The sequence below is a fragment of the Centruroides vittatus genome, unplaced genomic scaffold (genome assembly GCF_030686945.1).
Source record: "Centruroides vittatus isolate TY-2023 unplaced genomic scaffold, ASM3068694v2 scaffold_386, whole genome shotgun sequence".
Lineage (NCBI taxonomy): Eukaryota > Metazoa > Arthropoda > Arachnida > Scorpiones > Buthidae > Centruroides > Centruroides vittatus.
The window spans coordinates 8,035,237-8,054,938 of NW_027122706.1; the positions used below are offsets into that span (position 1 = coordinate 8,035,237).

The 19,702-nt window shown below is 29.6% G+C and overlaps 1 protein-coding gene across 3 annotated transcripts in view; it reads right to left on the minus strand.

The window, feature by feature from the left end:
* Window positions 1–19,702, minus strand: part of Ocrl (Oculocerebrorenal syndrome of Lowe) — an 86,808-nt gene that overhangs the window by 24,200 nt on the left and 42,906 nt on the right. For all 3 annotated transcript variants that reach the window (XM_067286843.1, XM_067286844.1, XM_067286845.1), the window contains 8 exons: window positions 16,388–16,537; window positions 10,927–11,143; window positions 8,190–8,306; window positions 6,884–7,062; window positions 6,065–6,176; window positions 5,235–5,344; window positions 3,236–3,371; window positions 1,035–1,145 (listed from right to left, as the gene is read on the minus strand). In XM_067286843.1, the coding sequence (XP_067142944.1) occupies window positions 1,035–1,145; window positions 3,236–3,371; window positions 5,235–5,344; window positions 6,065–6,176; window positions 6,884–7,062; window positions 8,190–8,306; window positions 10,927–11,143; window positions 16,388–16,537 (1,132 nt within the window). The remainder of the gene's footprint in view (window positions 1–1,034; window positions 1,146–3,235; window positions 3,372–5,234; window positions 5,345–6,064; window positions 6,177–6,883; window positions 7,063–8,189; window positions 8,307–10,926; window positions 11,144–16,387; window positions 16,538–19,702) is intronic.

The window sequence follows — 19,702 nt, forward strand, 5'->3', positions numbered from 1 at the left end:
TTAATATTTGTATATCACAAAAAGATTTTTTATTAAATTAATCACAACATTCAGAAAATATCATTAAAATAGCTTCAAAGTAGCAGTTTTTATTTAAAAAAAATTAATTTATAATTGTAAATTTAAAGTAAACTAAATCAAAAGTGGAAAAAACAAGAAGACTAAGCAAAAAAACTAACTAATTAACTAAAAACATTCTATTCTATAGATTTCTTCAAAATACAAGATATTTATTTATAAAAGATGTAGAAATAATGTTGATAATTTTCTTTTAAGTACAAAATTCTCAAAAACTTAGATCATTCAAAACCTACTTTTAATTCATTTAATTTCTTTACAAATAATTTTACAAATTCAAATGTAGTTTCATTTGAATTACTAATCCATTAATTAAAAGAATCAACTTGTATTAATTTTTGTTTTTTACCCTTCTCTCTCCCTGATCTTGTGAATATTAATAGGACTTTTTCACACCTATTATGAATTCAGTTATATCTACAATGAAATGACCTGGTAGTAAGGGACGAAACTTGATATTTCTAGCCAGACCATTTATGAAAGCATCCCGAGAATATGATCTGTACTCAAACTCAGATTTTTCAAAGCATTAATGTGAATTACTATTCTGAAAATATATGACTTAGCTACCACAGTCTTTTGTTTTATTTTTTAACATAAAACAAATAATCATTAGGTAATACTCCATCTGTTTTTGTCTTTGAATATTTGTTTTCTAATTAAATTAACATTTCCTTGTGTAAAAAGAATTTATATTTTATTCAGACACAGAGATAATAAAAGTAAAACCATCACACAGGTTGACTATAATATCCTTTTAAAAATACTATTCTTTCCTGTTAGTTTTATAAATTAATTTCATTTAGTGAATCTTAGATCATATTTTCCCAAAGCATATAAGTTTATATATATATAGTGTGTATATATGTATATTTATATAAAACTTATTTACTTAATTTTTTGAAAGTTTATATTAGTTTTTATATTATAAATTAAATTGATGATATATTTCTTACCTCTGTTTTATCAACTGTAACTTGAGGCAAAAATTCATTTTCTAACTTATCCAGCTTCTTTAATACTTCTTCATATATCTTTCTATACTTTGTGTTATCTACAACTTTGATCTGAAAAATATTTTAAAATTGAATTACTTCATGTAACAACACACACAAAATAAAATAAAATAATGCAGTTTTTCAATTAATAATTATAATATCAAGAAGTATTTATTAAAACTAAAATATATATTTAAATGTAAAATATTTGAACAGTGATATAAATGATAGGGTAAACAGTATAGTTTTTGGCCACCAGACTAATTGACCACTTTGAATTTAAACCTCTTTAATAACAGTTCTATAAAAGCTATGTGGAAATATTGCATGGTAGAATTAATACAAGTTTCTGCTCTCAGTAAGTAGCAAACAAATTCCACAGGTATTTTTCATTGTTGTGTTTGGCCAATTATTATACAATTCTGTATTTTTGTAAGCCAAAGCACATTTTGGATTAAATAATTGATGTTTGTAATATTGGCTGTAGAAAGTATATAAATATATATATAAATATAAATTCATAAAGCAACATTTCCTAATTTAATCTTTGTTATGTCTTATAATTTTTAAAATAATTTCTTTAAGTGGCCAATAACTATCACTTATCCTATTCCAAATAACAACAACTTATGTAACTTATGAATGTTAAAGGATTTTCTCAAATATGAATTCAACTTCACATATGAATGTATCAAGTACTATTTATATCTCTGATAATTCTTTCCCATTAATTTGGTGTTTATCATAATAATTTTCTGTGTTGTCTCCTTTCTACTAGAAGGGAACAACATAATATTTTTTTATGTCAAACACCAAATTCTACCTCTCTTTAATCTCCAGGATTATTCCAAGACAGGACTAAGAGCCTCAATACTAAACAGTAAAAGTAAAGTTTAACACAAACTAAAAATAGGAATACACATTATCTCAAAGTTTGCATATTCTGTATTGCTTGAATCGTTTAAATACTAAACATATTTTATAATTTAATTTAGTAAAATTTCATTTCTATTTTAAAATAGGCTTTTATTGCATAGTATATTTTTCTTGTTATTGATATTGACTATTCATTGTTTTAAAAATAATTCAGTTTTTTTTTTTTTTTAATGAGTGAGGTGCTTAAATATTAATACTTCTGATTTATAAAATCTATAAAATATTTTAAAATAATGATTTTAAAAATTATAGTTCTGCTTACATTTTCAAAATTTAAAATATTTATGACACAGTTTACATTACTTTTATATTTGATGTTAGCTACACACATTTTACTAACAGAGTTCCGATTTTGTTTTTAAAAAAGTCAATTTCCTATTTTTAGCTGAAGTGAATATAAAAAGTAATATACTTTTTATATATTATTTAAAGTATATCTTTGTTTTATACAAATAATATATAAGTTTACAAATTCTATAAATTTTATTTGTTGCATGTTCAAAATACAGAATATAACATTTCTATAAATTTATTCATTCTTTAAAATTAAAGTTACTTCCTTATAAGTGAGAAAGATATAATTTAGTTACAAAATAATATTCACTTAAATCTAACTTTTTTCCTGTATGAATGGAGGATTAAATTTATTTCTCAGATTATGCATTTTCACACACATCATCAATACACTAATAATAGTTGCATTAATTAATTATAACAAATTGACTAACTATTGATTGATATTTTTAAATATACAAATACAATCATTTTTATTTTAATGCATTACTGATATGTTTTATTTAATAAAACAAATAAACAAAATTCAACAACAAATAATCAAAGAAATATAATTATTATTTAAAAAATTTTAATGCTATGTACATAAAGTATTCTGTAAAGAAATCTCCAAAACTATCTAAACTAACAAATAGTGTTAAAACATTTGTCAATTTCATGGGGAAAGGTTTTAACACCAGTTGTGTTCTGTAATGATTCCATAGAAATATAAGTAAATAATTCTGTAGAAATATAATTTAAAAAGTACTTAATTCAATGTTAAATTTAAATATAAATAATTAACAATTGGATATTTTCATATATTATGCATAGAGTAAATTAAAATGCATTTTATGAAGAAATGTAAAATATCAGTTTGAAATGAAATTACTAATTATTATTTAATAAGAAAAAATATCTTAAAGATAAATTAACAAATAACTCTATACCCCTGATTCAAAGATGGCACTGACAGGTTTATGATCACTAATAAGTAATGACGAATGACTTCGATAACATAATTGCTTCATATGTTCACCCTTCCATAAAACTCGATCACACCAAGCTGGTGGTCTACTCTTTTCACTGTAGATAGATACTGTTAATATTTATTCATGTAGTATAGAATTAATAAAAAATTAATATAAATTACAATAAAATATTTATTTAGATTTGAAACTTTTATTATAATTAAAGGGTAATCTTTAATACAAATTATAAATTCTCAATAATAAAATATTTTCTAACAATTATCTTAATATATTTATTATTTAAGACACATGAAAAATTTTATTAATATGACAATTATTAACTAATTAAAAACATATAGTTTAACTAATTAAGACAAAACTTTTAAAATTATAATTCTAAATAAATTCTCAAACCAACCAATTCTAAAATCTATTCATTTTCATAAATGTACAACCAAAAGCAAATTCTTTATGAAATACAGGAAGATTTCATAACTTCCTAATACTGTATTTATATTATAAAATATAAACCAATTTAAATCATTAAATTAATTTGCTGTAACCATAATAAATTCAGCTAAACATGTTTGAAAATATCCACAATATTTTGGTTTAGTTACACACACAAAATTATACATGTTATGTATGGTTGATGATTATGATAGACAGTAGCCTCAGATAATTAATAATTGCTATTTATCTGGGTTATTATTATTTATTTTTTTTACATCAAAAATTTAAATATTTATGATGATATTTTTCAGTAATTAAATTATATTGTATTTTTTACTTGATTTTTAATGTTTACTAATTGTAAATATTTTAGTATATACAATTGCCATGGTTCACTCTATTATAGTTTTTTACTACATTTATTTAATTTTCTAAATTTATATATATATATTATATTATTTTCCTTGAAATCATAAAATAATTTTAAATAACAATGTAGTTTTTACTTGAAAGAAATTTAATGTTATAAATTTTTAGATAAAAATCTGTTTTACTTAAACTATTTTAAAAACTATAATTTAATTTATTACAATATTTAAACTGTATCTAATTTTATAGTGAGTGAAATATCTTTAAAATTAAAATCTTCCTTATGAACTACTTTTATTTCTAAATAAGAACTCCCTGAAAAGAATCTTGACAATAGTGTACTGTACATGAAACTAGATCTAAAGATTTTGGAAGAGCTGAAATATGAAATACTCAATAGATGACTTCTACTCTTATAAAGTCTTTGGACTTGGTTTTGACTTTGAGAATATTCTTTAATGCGATGTCAAAATATGGGATGAGGAGGAATCAGGAAAGACTGAAACCAAGTTGAAGATAAATATACCAAAAACACAGACTCAAATGTTGATTTGAAAGATATTTGAATAAGATTTGTATTTCTTGTCATTCAGTTATAATAAAGTATTTAAATTTTATATCAGTAACATACTTCACTCTTGTAGACACATCTAATGTGTAATGGAGTATGTTACTCAGACAGCAGGCTTTTAGACTACAAGACAATCATCAGTCCAAATTGTGTATTGATAATTTATAATCTAATATAAAGATCCACAAACAGCAAAATATATGTGTATAGTGCAGAAGTACGTTATAATGAATAAATAAATAAACATAACAGTATTTTTCAGGTACTCTGTAAAATTAATAGCAATTAGAAAATTGTTTTCATTAAATTTTCTCTCTAATGGAATTATATATGAACCCATAATAATTTTCAGTTCAACCCATAATTCTTAAAAACTTACATAGAAAAGTTTACAAATTTCTGTACTTTATCATGAAAGTGTAATTTAAAATTTTCAGCAAAGTGAAGTCTTAAAAAAATATTTATGACTTGTTTGACTCATTTAGATTTTTACTTTAACTTTTGCTAAGCTACACTAAGCAAAATTTTAAAGATATTTCATTAAATAATAAATTTGCATAATTATCATCATCAAATAAAATATACCTTGAATCCCACTGATTGGTCCCAGGATCATATTTGTATGTTGGTAAAAACCTAATTGGTCCCTCAGAATAACCAACAAAAACTCTCTTTAAACCATGCTGTACTGTTAGCTAAATAAAAATATATTTAGTTTTCAATGCTAATGAAACTAGACAAATACTGTAATATTAAAAAGTTTAGAATAATTGTTAATTTTTGTTAATAGAATAGTTGTTAATTTTTACTGTTATTTTTAATATCTTACAACTGAATAGTAAAATTTTTGATGATATCATGCTAGCAATGTTTGCTATTATAAAGATTACAAGTATTCAGATATTTTTCAAATTCATTAAGTAATTTAATATTTAATAAATCTTTCAAAAATAATAGCAATTTTTTCCTCTGAATTTGTGATTCATTACAAAAACAAAAAAAATATTTTTGAAAAATTTTTTGAAATATGAATCTTGTTAATTTAAATTAATTTCTAGTGATTTAAAATAATAACAGGTTTAAATTACTTTTTAATGATCCAAAATTTAGTAGCCACAAAACTGAATTTGTCAAATTCTATTACATAAATTATAAAAATTTGATAGTCAATATATGTTTCATTTGCAATTATTGTAAACATTTATTACATATTAAGCAGTTTCTCAGTTTAGTTTAATTTTAAAAAATATTGTAATGTAATATACTACTATACAATTACAATAGCATAAGAAATAATAATACTAAAGATAAAATATAATGTAAAATAATAATCAACTTTTACATAATTTATCTAATTTTCCAAACTAAGTTTAAAATTGTTTATATATAAAAAAAAGAAAAAGAAAAATCATTACCTGATCATGTTCTTGTAATACAGAATAATTCTCTTTATCAATAAATGCTTTAACTTGCTCATTATCAAGACTCATAAAGCGATAATTCATATCACCAAACCAATAAATATGGCTAAATAAATTAACAAAATATGGATTAAATTTAAGAAACTTCACTAATATGAAAATTTCTTACTAATGCATTAAATAAATTAAGAGAAAATCTTTAATAGCAAATTTGAGTAAGATACTGAATATCACCACTTAACAAACTAGTTTTGGTGTGATATCACTAAATTTATTTCTATAACTGTAAAATTATTATTTTAAATTTTAAAACTTTAAAGTTTTAAGTTCACTTTTTTGTTTTTGAACTGAAATGTTGCTGTTTATAAAGAACAATGTGTAATAAAAAGGTTTTCTAATCAAAATCATTTGATTTATTTGTTAAAACAAAATTCAGAATTTACCAATTCATTTTCAATTTATATTTATAATTAATTAAAAAATAAAATTTGAATATTACAATGTTTATTAAAATGTACTAAAATTATAAAACTAATCATTTAAAATGCAGATTAGAAAATTAAATGTGTGAACATGCAGTGTATAAATTCTTTCAGAAATTAAACTAACATCAGAACATAATTCAAAACTGATTTATTTGGTACGTCAAAGAAAAAATAAGCAACGAGAATATAATTTTAAAATTAAAAGATAAATATATTTAAAGACAATCATTAAGTATTCTGTTTTAAATGTAAAATAATAAAATTTTTAAACTCTTTTAATTTGTACAAAATGATTACAAAACAAATATTTAACAAACAACAGACTTACTCATGATCTTTAATAAATTTTGGAGGCTTAAATTGATTAAATACCATCCTAGCACAGATATCATTATAATCTTGATTTCTCCTTTCATATTCTTCTACATGTGCTGCTAAGTGACAATTAACGAAACAAACAGAAGTACTGTGAAAATCAAATCTTACAGCTACACCACCTTTATTTCCCTATTTAATAAATAATAATTTTATTAGTAAATATAGAAAATGTAAAACAAAACAATAAATGCAAATGTTTTATTTTTAAATTTTTACAAAGATACCAATTAACTATACACAATTTAAAAATCGACTTTGATTTGTATTTTTAACATTTTACTAAATATTAACAAATTTTGTAGATTAACTACACATTTATTTAACCACACACACACACACACACACAATAACTTAGCAATGAAATCTTTGAAAAATTCTGTAGCAAACTTGATTGTTCATTTTTTCTTATTTATATTCCATTTCAAACTTAAAAAATAATCAATATATAAATTGTTTTAATTTAAAAAATTTTTCAGCCCTTAAATTTCTATTAAACAAATGTAACAAAAATTACTTAAAGCAATAACTGGTATGTTCAATTTCTTTCTAACATTTTAAAATGTTTGATTTGTGTATATATATATATATATATTATATATAAAATTACAGAAATAAAATTTTATACTCTCTAACATTTTTCCTTTATAATGTATTATTTATAGTGCCTGAAGAAGAACTCAGGAGGAATTGGAAAAAATTTGTGATAATTTTTTTTATTATTATTTCACTGATTATTGGTTCTGTGTATGTTGTTATAATGTATTCATCTATACACATCAATATAATGTAATATATTTAAATTTAAAGCAGAAATTGTATTATTTGAGACTGCTTAAAAATTATAAATTTCAAATTTAAACCTGTAATAAAATTCAAGCATTATAATAAAAATTAATTTGACTATAATGCTACAATTTATTTTTCATATCTATTTTACTATTTAGTTTAACATTAAATTTCATAGTTGTCTATACTAATCACTATTAGTTTGACTGTAATGTTAAAATCTAATCAATTGTTATATTGAAAAGAATGACAGCACATTATATCCAGTTAGAATAAACTTTTAATCTCATTTTATATTTATTTAATTAAAACAAAAGTACTCAATTTCATTATTTACTCTATATTAAACTTTTTTCAGTTATAAATCAGTCAATATCTGAAAAGTATCTAATTGTTTCATGCAGAGACCGAAATTAAATTTTTAATTTAAAACAAATTACAAAACTAATTAAAAAAAAAATGATAATTACAAATTTTCCCATTATGCCTGTTCCTACTGTTTCTGCAGATATGTTATGAATATGTTCAACATGTTGTTCCTTAACAAATACTATCAGCATCATTCCTATGAGCCGAATCAATTTTACCTAATTACAAAAAAACAATACTGAATAATTAATATAATTAAACTTAAATATATTTAAAATAATATATTCAGACTACAAAATTCAATTTATTTGAAATAATTTTCAAGAATTTAGATCTTAAATTGTAGTATCATTGAATACTTAGCTTAAAATATTAAACAGTATAGTATAATATGAATTATTGTAAATCATATTGCATATATTTAAAACTTTATATTACATTAATCATCATAACTGTTACAAATAGATGGAAAAAAATATAGAAACTGATTTTACTTTATTGGGGTGCAATTTGAAAAAACTTTAGATCTATAAATTTCCACTGTCATCCATCTGTCTGTCCTTCCTTAATCTAGAGAATGGAGTTAGATAGATGAAAGTCAAGACCAGATAAGGAAAACTTAGGGACAGGAGGCCACAATTAACTATAAATAAACTTCCAGTTTGCACCAGAAGTCACATTATTTCAATTCAAAAATTTTCTCCTAAACACAGATAGATGACCAGCACAACTCTACTGTTAAAGAAAAAGTATGATGCACATGAGCAAGATACTACTAATTTGAGATGGAGAGCGCACATTTTAAATTAAATAAATTAAAAATATGATTAAAAATTGCAGCTCGGTATTGTGACATCACAATAACTAATTGCTCATTCTAAAATAAATGTACAGTCAAACCTTGGTTCACTAACTTAATTTGTTCCCAAAAGTTGTTCAGAAATCAATTTGTTCTCAAACCAAAACAAATTTTCCCATAAGATATAATGTAAAATGGATTAAATTGTTCCCAACCCCCAAAACACTTTTTTTTAAACCTTTTTTAACTGTATTTCATGCATAAAAATGCATACTTATAGATAATATTATATTATATACAGGTATACCTCACCTTATGTCAGTAATTTGTTCCAGGAGAGACAACTTAAGTCCAATTTAATTGTCTCCGAATTTACTTGTCACTAGACTAAACTACAAATAACCATTCCCAGTTTTGTATTTTATTTATAAATGCATTTTTAATACTATATGGTTAATAAGAATCAATTTTAAGCTTACAAACAAATAAATTTTAGTTTTTAATATAGTACAGGAAAAAAAGTAATCTAAATTTAAGAATACATGTATGTACAGTACATACTTGTAAATGTACATGTTTACAATTTGGCAATGTTTACAGTACATCGCGGACTCTTTATTTGTGAATGTGGTTTGCTCTAAGAAGACATTATAAAATAAAATAATTTTGTAAGGTTAAATAGCAAAACACAGCTATTAAAATTATTTTGCGATAGTAGAAAATAAACTAATTTATGTTAAATTTGCCAATAAAGACCACTAAATATGATGACAACACAAAGTCACAGATGTTTTCATATTTCATTCTCTAGGATTTATGATTTACAGTATTAACATTTACTGTAAATGCATGTATTTTAATATGATTTTATATACTTTTATTCTTATTTATTGTACAGTAACATAATTTTGTGTGCTTCTAACACTTTTCTAGTAATATTACGACTTCAATATTTGTGGCGGACAGACGTAAAGTCGAATAAAATGACTTAAACTTGATTTTTATTTTTCCATAAATTTTTTTTGACAAACAACATATAATTGAGAATGACTTAACTTAAAACAATGTAACCCGAGGTATACCTGTATAATATCTATATTTATTATATGTATATATTAAAAGTAAAATGTTCAGTCACCACTAACCAAAACCAAAACTTAACTTTACCAAAGAACTGCTATAAATAGAGACTCAACTCTGACTGCCTGCATGAGATATAACCAAATCAAACAAGGCTGACAAACGCTTTATCCACACTTTCCAAAATATTACTTTTCAATTGCTTTGATTTAAATTTATTTATTTATTTATTTTTAATTTCAGTTTTAGTGTAAAAATCAGAGTTTTAATTATTTTATTTTTTTTAGTTTTAATTAACTGGCTACCTAGTATTAATAAATATTAAATTAAATATTAATATAATATATAATATTAAATTTTTGTTATTTAATTTAAGTTAAGCATCTTTAAACATAGATTCATGGATGCCATTTATATTATGTGAATGTCAATTAACATGGTTTTTATTAATTAATTTGATTTAAATTCAATTGTAACACATACTGATAAATGAAAGTAGTATCTTACTCACATGTGCATTGAAATCTAATTTGAATATCACCATAGTCAATAATTCATGTTGTGACATCTAATGATGCAAGGCGAATCTCGGCACCACTACTGAATCAGTAGTCCTGTCACTGATTGGTCTGGCCATTGACTTTCTTTAACATAGGAAGTATAGGAAGTTGACCATTAGTGGCCAGCTTTGCCAAGTAGCGTGTTTGGAAACCAAGTTATCGTATGGCAACTGGAGCAAATATGGTGTTCAAAATTTTGTTCGTAAACCAAATTGTTCATAAACAGGGGCATTCATAACCCAAGGTTTAACTGTTATGTTATTTATTTATTCTAACTTTATTTCACCATAAGAAAATAAATACAAATGTCTTATTATTTTCTAAATAAAATACAATCTGGATTAAAACTATTAGTAAAAACAAAATCAAGAATTTACTGTCAATAATGTTGATTCTCACTTTTTTGTATTGTGCCTTTGGATGTAGACCATTTTTAACTGCAACTAACCATTCTTGTTCTCTGGGTGTATCATTAAATATAAATACTTCTTTACTTAAATCTAATTCCTGAAAACCAATGGCATAAAAATCAGGAGGTTCATCATCACTACTTAACCAATCTGTTGTTGAAATTGTTGGTGCTTGACCATTAACGTTCCATGTACCTATAAAAATTCTGATAAAAATAATACACTTTGTTATAAAAAAATAAATATTTTAAATTTAACTCTTACATCTTTATTTTTATAAATAAATTTCTTTATAAATAATTTAATAAAAAACTATCACTTCAATGATAATTAACCTTAAATATCAGCATTTAACATATATTGATCAATGAATTAATATATGTAATACAAAGATAACAAAAATTATAAACCTATTATTTGGAAAAATATTGCATTTGTTTACTTTTTCTTCATTTATTTTCCTTGTAAATTTCAATAGCATTATTTATTAAAATAAAAAAAAATGTATTTTATCCAACTAAAGTTTATTTTATCCACTGATTTATATTAATGTAATTTGTCACAGTAATAAAAATATTTACTATTTTTATAACCATCAAAAAGGGGTTTGTAGGCAAATGAACAAATTTGTTGAGTCTTTCCAATCCAACATTCACTTGAGGGCAAGAAACGCTCAGAAAATAATTTTAATTCACAGATATTTATTTATATGCATTTCTAACTGAATTTTGTACTGATTCCTCCTCAGTAGTGTGTGCAACAGTTTTGATTTTTCTTAGTAATCTTACTCAATCACAGTTACAATTCTGTGGCTGTAACTGATCAATGTAAGGTTACTAAGAAAAATCAAACGGTCTCAGAGTACACCTACATTGAAGAGAGATCAGTACAAACTCCAATCTGAAATGCACCTAAATAAAGATCTTTGAATCAAAATTGTCAGAAGACAATTTTGATTCAAAGATCTTTATTTAGATGAGTGGTTCTTGACCTCTGGTGAATGTCGAATTGGAAGGACATAACAAACTTGTTCATTTGCCTACAAACTCCTTTTTTGGTGTTACAAATAATAAAAAACTGTATCCAGCAAATATTGCTGATATTAGTTTTGTATTAAAAATATTTCCAACATTTTAGGTCTAAATAATTACTCTATAAAATTATTTGTTTTTTAAAAAAAATGAAAAATTTTATTATTATTTTTTCAATTATTTTTTCATCTAATTCTGTAATTTTTTTGCATATCTGGAAAAATTTTATTTTTTTGTTTTTTTATCTACACAGCAATATTAAAAAATTTATGAATGTCATTATGATATTAGTTTGAATAAGAGAATAAAATGTTCTTATATTTTAAAAAAATTAATGGTATAGCTTTTTGACAGCATATGTTGATACCACTAGCAAATATGAATAAAAAATAATTAATATATACTGAAAATTCAAGCATGCTTGTAACTTTACAGCCTTTATAAATCTTCAAAATTTGACATTTGAGGTTATTTTTAACAGTTTCCAATCATAAAAAAACTAAGCACTTTACACATGAAGGCATTTCATTGCAATACTATCAAATTTTAAAGTGTTCTGGTAAAGTGTATATTAAAAGTAAAACTTTTAATATACACTTTACCAAAAGTTTAAATTATGTTATGAGTATGAAGTTCTGAAACATGATGTTTTTTGAAACTATGCAATATAATTTCTCTCTGTAAGTTAAAATTTATTATTATTATATTATATTATCTCAAAGCATACCATACATTAAATAAATGATGATATTGCCTTCTAGACATCAAATCATCATCCATTTTTCATCAATAATTTCTCCCATAAAAATGTCAATCATCAGCTTTTGCTCAACAGTAATGCCACCATTTAAGCAAAATATGTAATTTGATCATGAAAAAAAGTGTAATAAAATAAAGAACTGATTAACATTATAATCATCAGACAACTGGAAAAAGGTGTAAGACAGCAGAAAATTATGAATGATTTTTTATCATTAGATTGTCAACTAAAAAAACCATTGTCACTCACACTGCCAAAATAAAAGACCTACTGAAATTATAGAGGTATAACTGCATCTAATACATCCAAAAATACTAAATTAAATGTAGCTTTGTACAAATGTTTTAATGCAAAAAATACTCTGAAGACATAACAATTACTGGCCTAATAATCATTAAAAAAACAGAACAGTTTTATACCAAAATAGACATTGCTGATAAATGTTCTCTCTCTATTAGCTGGCTTCAAAGATTCAAATGACATGCATTCAATAACTGAATATCTGAAGAAAAATGATTTTCCAAGCTGCATCCAATGGCAATCCATAACTTTCAAAAAACAAAATTGACAAATGACTACATGTAAATGGAAGCAAATTGTTGTGAAAAAGTTTTGACCAATGCTGAAATCATTGTAAGCATTATGAATTCACAAATTTATTTAAAGAAACAAAAGATGAAGTGAATGAAGCCACAAAAATAATCCTGGCACAAGGCAACCAAACATATTACAAAATTTGTGGAAAGAAACAGCAATGAATCTCTACATCATGCTATAAATAAGTATGCAAAGAAAGTGCAGAGCCATAAACAATTAAATATTACAGACATGTATGAAAGGATTCAAACACAAGCTAACACAAGCTTTATGGAGAAAGTAATCAACTGGTAAAGCAGTACAGTCATGTGTTTCATAGTCTCCTGCTTTGATCGAGTTTGCAGATAAACCTTGGATTTACTGGTGTTAACTTGGCATATCGTTGGATTACTGATCAAGAAAGGATCACAAAATCATTTTCATCATTGAAACTGGACCAACAGTTCAGGAGAAATAGTGATTTTTGGCTGCTGCGGTCTTTACCGCTTCACGGAGGTCCAGTGAGTCTTATGCTTTAAGTCAAACCTGTTGTTTTATTTTATTTTCTAGTTTTCCTGGTTTTATAGCTTTTTTTTCTTTTAGGATAGCTTTTCCTGCCCCTACTTCCATTTTGTTAAAATTAGAGCTATTAATCGATAAATTATATTTCTCTCTTGACCATTATAACGATTTTGTAATGGTTGTTTTGATTTAAAATTTGCTTGGTAAATTGAATTATGTTGTTTACTAGACATAATTAGATAGTTATTAAGTTGGTTTTTTTAATCCTTCTTTCTCATAATAATCCAAATTCACATAGGTTTAATTCATTTTAACATGTTTAAGTTCTCAAGCGATTGTAATCAAGAAAGGTCAATGACCTCAGCCACTAGCTTGTAACTAGTTTGTTTCTGACTCCTCCGCCTTGCTTTTTATTTGGAGCACTCAAGCGAGGTTTTTGCTTTTCTCAGCCACTCAAACTCATTTTTTTCCAATCAGCTGACTCACTTCCTGTTCTAGGTCGATGAGTGGTGATTCGTTTATTATGGGACACTCTGGCCTCTTGGGTGGGCACCGATCAAGTGTTTCTTTGCCAAGATTGTTGGCTTTCTGTCCCCAAATTATCTTGGGGCTGTGTGGCTACTACTAACTACAGAAGACGACCACGTTTCTGTAGTAAAGAGGGTCATTTGGCTACAGTGGTGTGGAATCCATCTCTTTTATTCTAATGGTCATTAGTTGGGGACCAACCACACTAGCCCTTTTCAAACTTCAGCTTTTGACTTTTCACTTTTAAACTTAGGCTTTTATTATTATTCCCCCCCCTTGGAGTCTTACAGCACATGTTGTTTCTGGGCACTCAGGGATCTTGAAGGTGCTTTTCGAGTCACTGGTTGGCCAATCATGGGGTTGATAAGTACTTAACAGTTAAGGAAGGGTACTTAATTCCTGAACTATTGGGGCATACTATAGACAGGAAGCAGCACTGAGTAGGTTTGTGACTTTGAACTGTATTAAAAGGGAACCAACAATCCAGAATATAGGATCCAGAAGATAAACATGAAATGGGCAATCATCCAGGTAGGAAATCTTGAAGAGACTATTTTAAAGAAAGCAGGACAGAGAATGGGTCCAATTCTCGATCTCTGTCCTGAACTCACCATCTCTTCCACAAAAAAAAAAAAAAAAAAAAAAAAAAAGAGAGAGAGAGAAACTGGAGAAAATGTTACAAAGCTATTCAAAGCACTGAACCAGATGATCGAAATCATCAAAGAGCTCAGAAATAGCAAAAGCACACAATAGGACAAAACGGAGATGACCATGGCATATGCAGAGATTTTAAAGCAAGGAACAAAACAAAGTAATAATACTAGAACAATGAGTAAAACAATAAACAAGAAAATAAATAGCGAGGGAATGAGAGGCAATCATGCGCTCCTTCTGTATCCAATACAAAAAGATGGAACACAGCCTGACATGGGAAAGATAACAGAGAAAGTGATGAGTAAGGTACAACCACACAAGCTGAGGATAAGCATTAAATCAACTAAGAAGATAGGAGGAAACAGTGTGTGCATGAGAGTGGGCAGCAAAGACAACGGAGTAAAACTGAAAGAAGCAATAGATGAAATTCGAGAAGTAAACGAACAAATAAAATGCAAACTATCAACAGGGAGAAGATCTAGACAAATATTGTTAAACATCCCAAATACTGTAGAAGATGAAGAAATAGCAGAAATGCTGTATGAACAAAATGACAGCTGCAACTCGATCCCAAAAGAAGAATTCCTAGCAAACACTAAAATCAATACATTTAGGACGAATCAAACCAAACTGCAGACATGTAGTGATTTCTGTTTTATCAAAATTAAAAGGCACCCTGATAGCACAAAAATATGTCACAGTATCCTGGGCAAACATCAGGATTGACGACTTCATTCTGATGACACATTGCTACAGGTGTTGTGGCTATAATCAAATGTTGCAAAAATACAAAAAATGTTCAGTAATCTGACATTTGTAATAATTCAGCACTGGTCTGCTTCCAAGTGCCAGATTACTATATAAATAATTATGAAAACTTACAAGAATTAATAATTAAAACATTTTTAACTGCAATTCAACAAATTATCATATTAAAAGTAAAAAATAAGTATTTTTTATGAATGTTTTAATTAAAAACGAAATTAACAACAAATTAATATAACAAATATTTTCAAGAAAAAAAATACTCTTATCCAAATTATTAGTAGCACATTTTAAAAATTAATTTTGAGTTTATCAAAAAATTAAATTATTATTAAAAGTTATTCAATCTGTTAAAAATTTTGGAAAAATATAACTTCAAATTAAAAATAAATACTATAATTCTCTACTCCATTCTGTCTGTAATTATCTTACTAAAATTCTATTACTATTGGAAAACAAAACAAAAATTAAAACAAAATTTATTTTCACAGGATTCCAAATGATATAAAATGAATTATTAATATTTTGCATAACTAATAGTTTTCATATACACTTTCCTATACTTTTCTATTTTAATTATTTCTCTAATAATCTCATAGTTAATTAATACTTACTTAAAATTTTCCAAATATGTATAATCATCTTCTCTCATAGCCATCTGAATACGTATAACGCTCTCTCTTGCAGCTAAAGGTGTGGCACCCAGAGCAATACTTTGACGAGGCAGATTTCCAAAATTATCAGGAGAAGATAGATCATTTGTTCTAAAATAAATTTAAACAATATATTTAAGTTAAAATAACTTTTAGTAAATTCAATTTTAATTATTATTAAATTAAAAACTTAAAACGTTTTTTGTATCATCAATTTGACACTAAATTTTGAACAAATCATAGAATCATAGTGTAAGGTATGGAATCGCCAAGACGCGCGATTCCCACCTGTTTGTTATAACGAACTGTCATAACGGAAAAGTCGTTAGGATCGGCCGTTGGAAACGACCGTTAGGAACTTCCGTGGGAAGAACCGTTAAGTTTCGAATCGTCAACCATCGGACGATTGGCCGGCGGGAAGTGACCGTTGGCGGCCGTTGCGGGAACATTCAAATTTGATTGGAGCAGGGTTCGAACGCCGTCGACTATTTAAGCTCGGATCGAAGTTCGTATCGGGATCGGGTGTGATCGTATCGGAGGTGATCGGATCGGATCGGATCAAGGGAGATCGTCGTTATCGAGGTGCTAACTAACTCTCTCGTTGGAAGTTACGTGTTTGTGTACGAACTTGTTCCTGACTCGGAGGTTTTGTTAATTACAAGTCTGTTTGTTCGTAAGGAGTTCTTTCGACGAATTTGTACGGGAATAGTCGGTTGTTGTTCAGACTAGTGTTGTGCATATTTAATTGTAACTCTAATTTGGATTATTTTGTACATTTACTGTAAATATAAAATTTGTGTTTTTCGTCAAACCGACTGAGTGGTTATTTTGAACATTACTGGCGCAGTCGACAGGATATTTTGGATACTTTGGATTACGTTGGATTATCCTGGATTATACTCCAAAGAATCGGAAGAACTGAGCTACGACAGAGAAGCAGACGACTACAGAGCATCACCAGCAATTAGACCCAGGTAAATTTTTTGTTTCTCGCTAGCACACAGAGATGCCTAGACGCGCGAAATCGCGGCAGCTAGAGGCTAGGGACTGGGAGGATGACGAGCCGGGAACGTCGCGTAGGACAAGCGGGTCAGGAGACGACCTCGAAGCACTGAAGTTGCGGATCGAGCTCGCGAAAATCAAGGCGGCGAGCAAGCAGAGAATCGCGGAAATCAGCGGCGAGCAAAGCAAAAGCAGAGGCAGAAGCGACGAGAAGAGCGGAAATCGAGGCAGAGGTGAGAAGGGAAGAGATAGAGTTAGAACAGTTAAAGTTACGGCTGGGGATCACCGGAAAATTAGACGATACGAGGCGGCAGGAACGGCAAACACGATCCGAAGGACTTAAAGTCGAGGGGAACCGCGACTTCGGGGATAGAACAAGCTCGTCGGGAAACAGGCCGCGGGTAGAATGGGATAGGCCAAGGGAAACTGACCGGCAGAAAAGAGGGTGTCCTGATAGGCGGGTAGACGACGAGGCCGAACGCATGCGACCCAAGGCAGCGGACCGCGTGGTGGTGGAGGTGAGAGCATCCAAACTCTCTTGCCCACCGGGGAGCGGGGAAGCAAAGGATCGGGTCAAGGCAATGCGGGGAGAAGGGAGGCCCACGTACGTAGCCGGATCGAGGACGGGAACCGCTGGGGTCAGGGTGGCCAAAGTCCCCATGCTAAGAGTAGAAAGTAGGCGCAGCTCACAGGTAGACCGGGACATTAGGGAGCCTAGTGGAGTCGCGGCAAGACGAGAGGAGGCAGTGCATAATATCCAACCCGAAGTCGGGAGGTCGCTGAAGGAAGCTGAGACAGTAAGCGGCAGAAATGGTCCCCCAGTTAAGAACGTTTCGGGAACGGAAGCGTCGGGGTTAAGGGAGTCATGGGTCCCTAAAGCGGTGACGGGAACGAAGGAGAAAAGCCAACTCGTTGGAGCCTTCGGTCACCAGGTAGAGGCAGGCGTAGCGTCAGTGCCGCTTGGATTGTGGGAGGAAGGACGCGAAGAAACGCCAGGATCGGCACGGGTGACGTGTGCGATCACCAACAAGTTAGGGAAAGCGACAGACGCCCTCTTAACGGAAAGGGACTCCCGAGCGCTGGTAGAAGCGAGAGAGAAAGCGGATTCCGAGGCAAGAAAAAGGGAATTAGCTGAGGAGCAGAGTATTTTAAGTGCGGTAGCGGGGATGTTCGTGGAAGCGAGCAAGGGGGTTAAACGAGAGCCGCCCGACGACAAAAACCGGGGGATGGTCATAGGACCGCTGGACCAGACACAAGGGCGGCAGCGCACGGCCCAGTGTGAGCGGAGGGCGCAGTCTGAGCAAAATAAAGCAGGGGACGTGACTCCTATTGCGAGGAGATATTCCGGTAGCGAATCGGATAGCCGAAGCGAACGACCCGCCGCGAACAGGAAACTGGAGGGCGAGGACGCTGATGAAGGGAGGCCGGGAGTCAGAGCAGTAAAGAATGGGGTAGCTGGGACGCCTCAGGGTCAAAATTGTGGCGTCGGGGAAATAATCGACTTGGGAGATATCGGCCGGGAAGGCGCGACTCAGTTGGCGCAACACGCCGATGACCAAAGACGAGCGATCGGGGAAACTAGCGAACCGCTGCTAGGGTTACCGAATGCGACACGGGATAAGCCCCTGGATGCTACGAAGGAGTGTCATTCCGTGGACGACTTGGCCGGATTGATTGGGCAACAGGCGAACGTGATCTTGGCGACCGTCACTCGGGTTCAAAGAAAACACAGAGGTGAAGAGACCCGGAGGTCTCGGGCCACGGCGGGCGCGGCCAGTGGCCAATCGGAACCACCCACACACGTGCTAAGTCCGGAGGGAGGCATATCGCCGGTCCGGAAAACGACGGACAACGGTCACAACCGAGCTCGCGGTAAGAAACCCAAATTCCGTGAGAAGGGCCGAGCGACATCTGGTGACCAACAAAACCGGATGACGCGCCGAAGGCGACGGGGACGACCTCCTCGTAGGGGGACCCGCGCGGATAGGTCTCGGGGATCCAAGGGGTCCTGCACCATCGCGAGGCATCTCTGTGCGCGGGTTATAGCGAGTTTGCCCGGTTGTACCGGAGGTAAGGGTCAGTCCGCACCAACGGACATTTGTAAAATTGCTGAGTGTTGTTGGATCAAACAGGCTTGGGCTAAGCTCAGTTTGATCCTTGGCCGCGGAGGTGTAAGGTATGGAATCGCCAAGACGCGCGATTCCCACCTGTTTGTTATAACGAACTGTCATAACGGAAAAGTCGTTAGGATCGGCCGTTGGAAACGACCGTTAG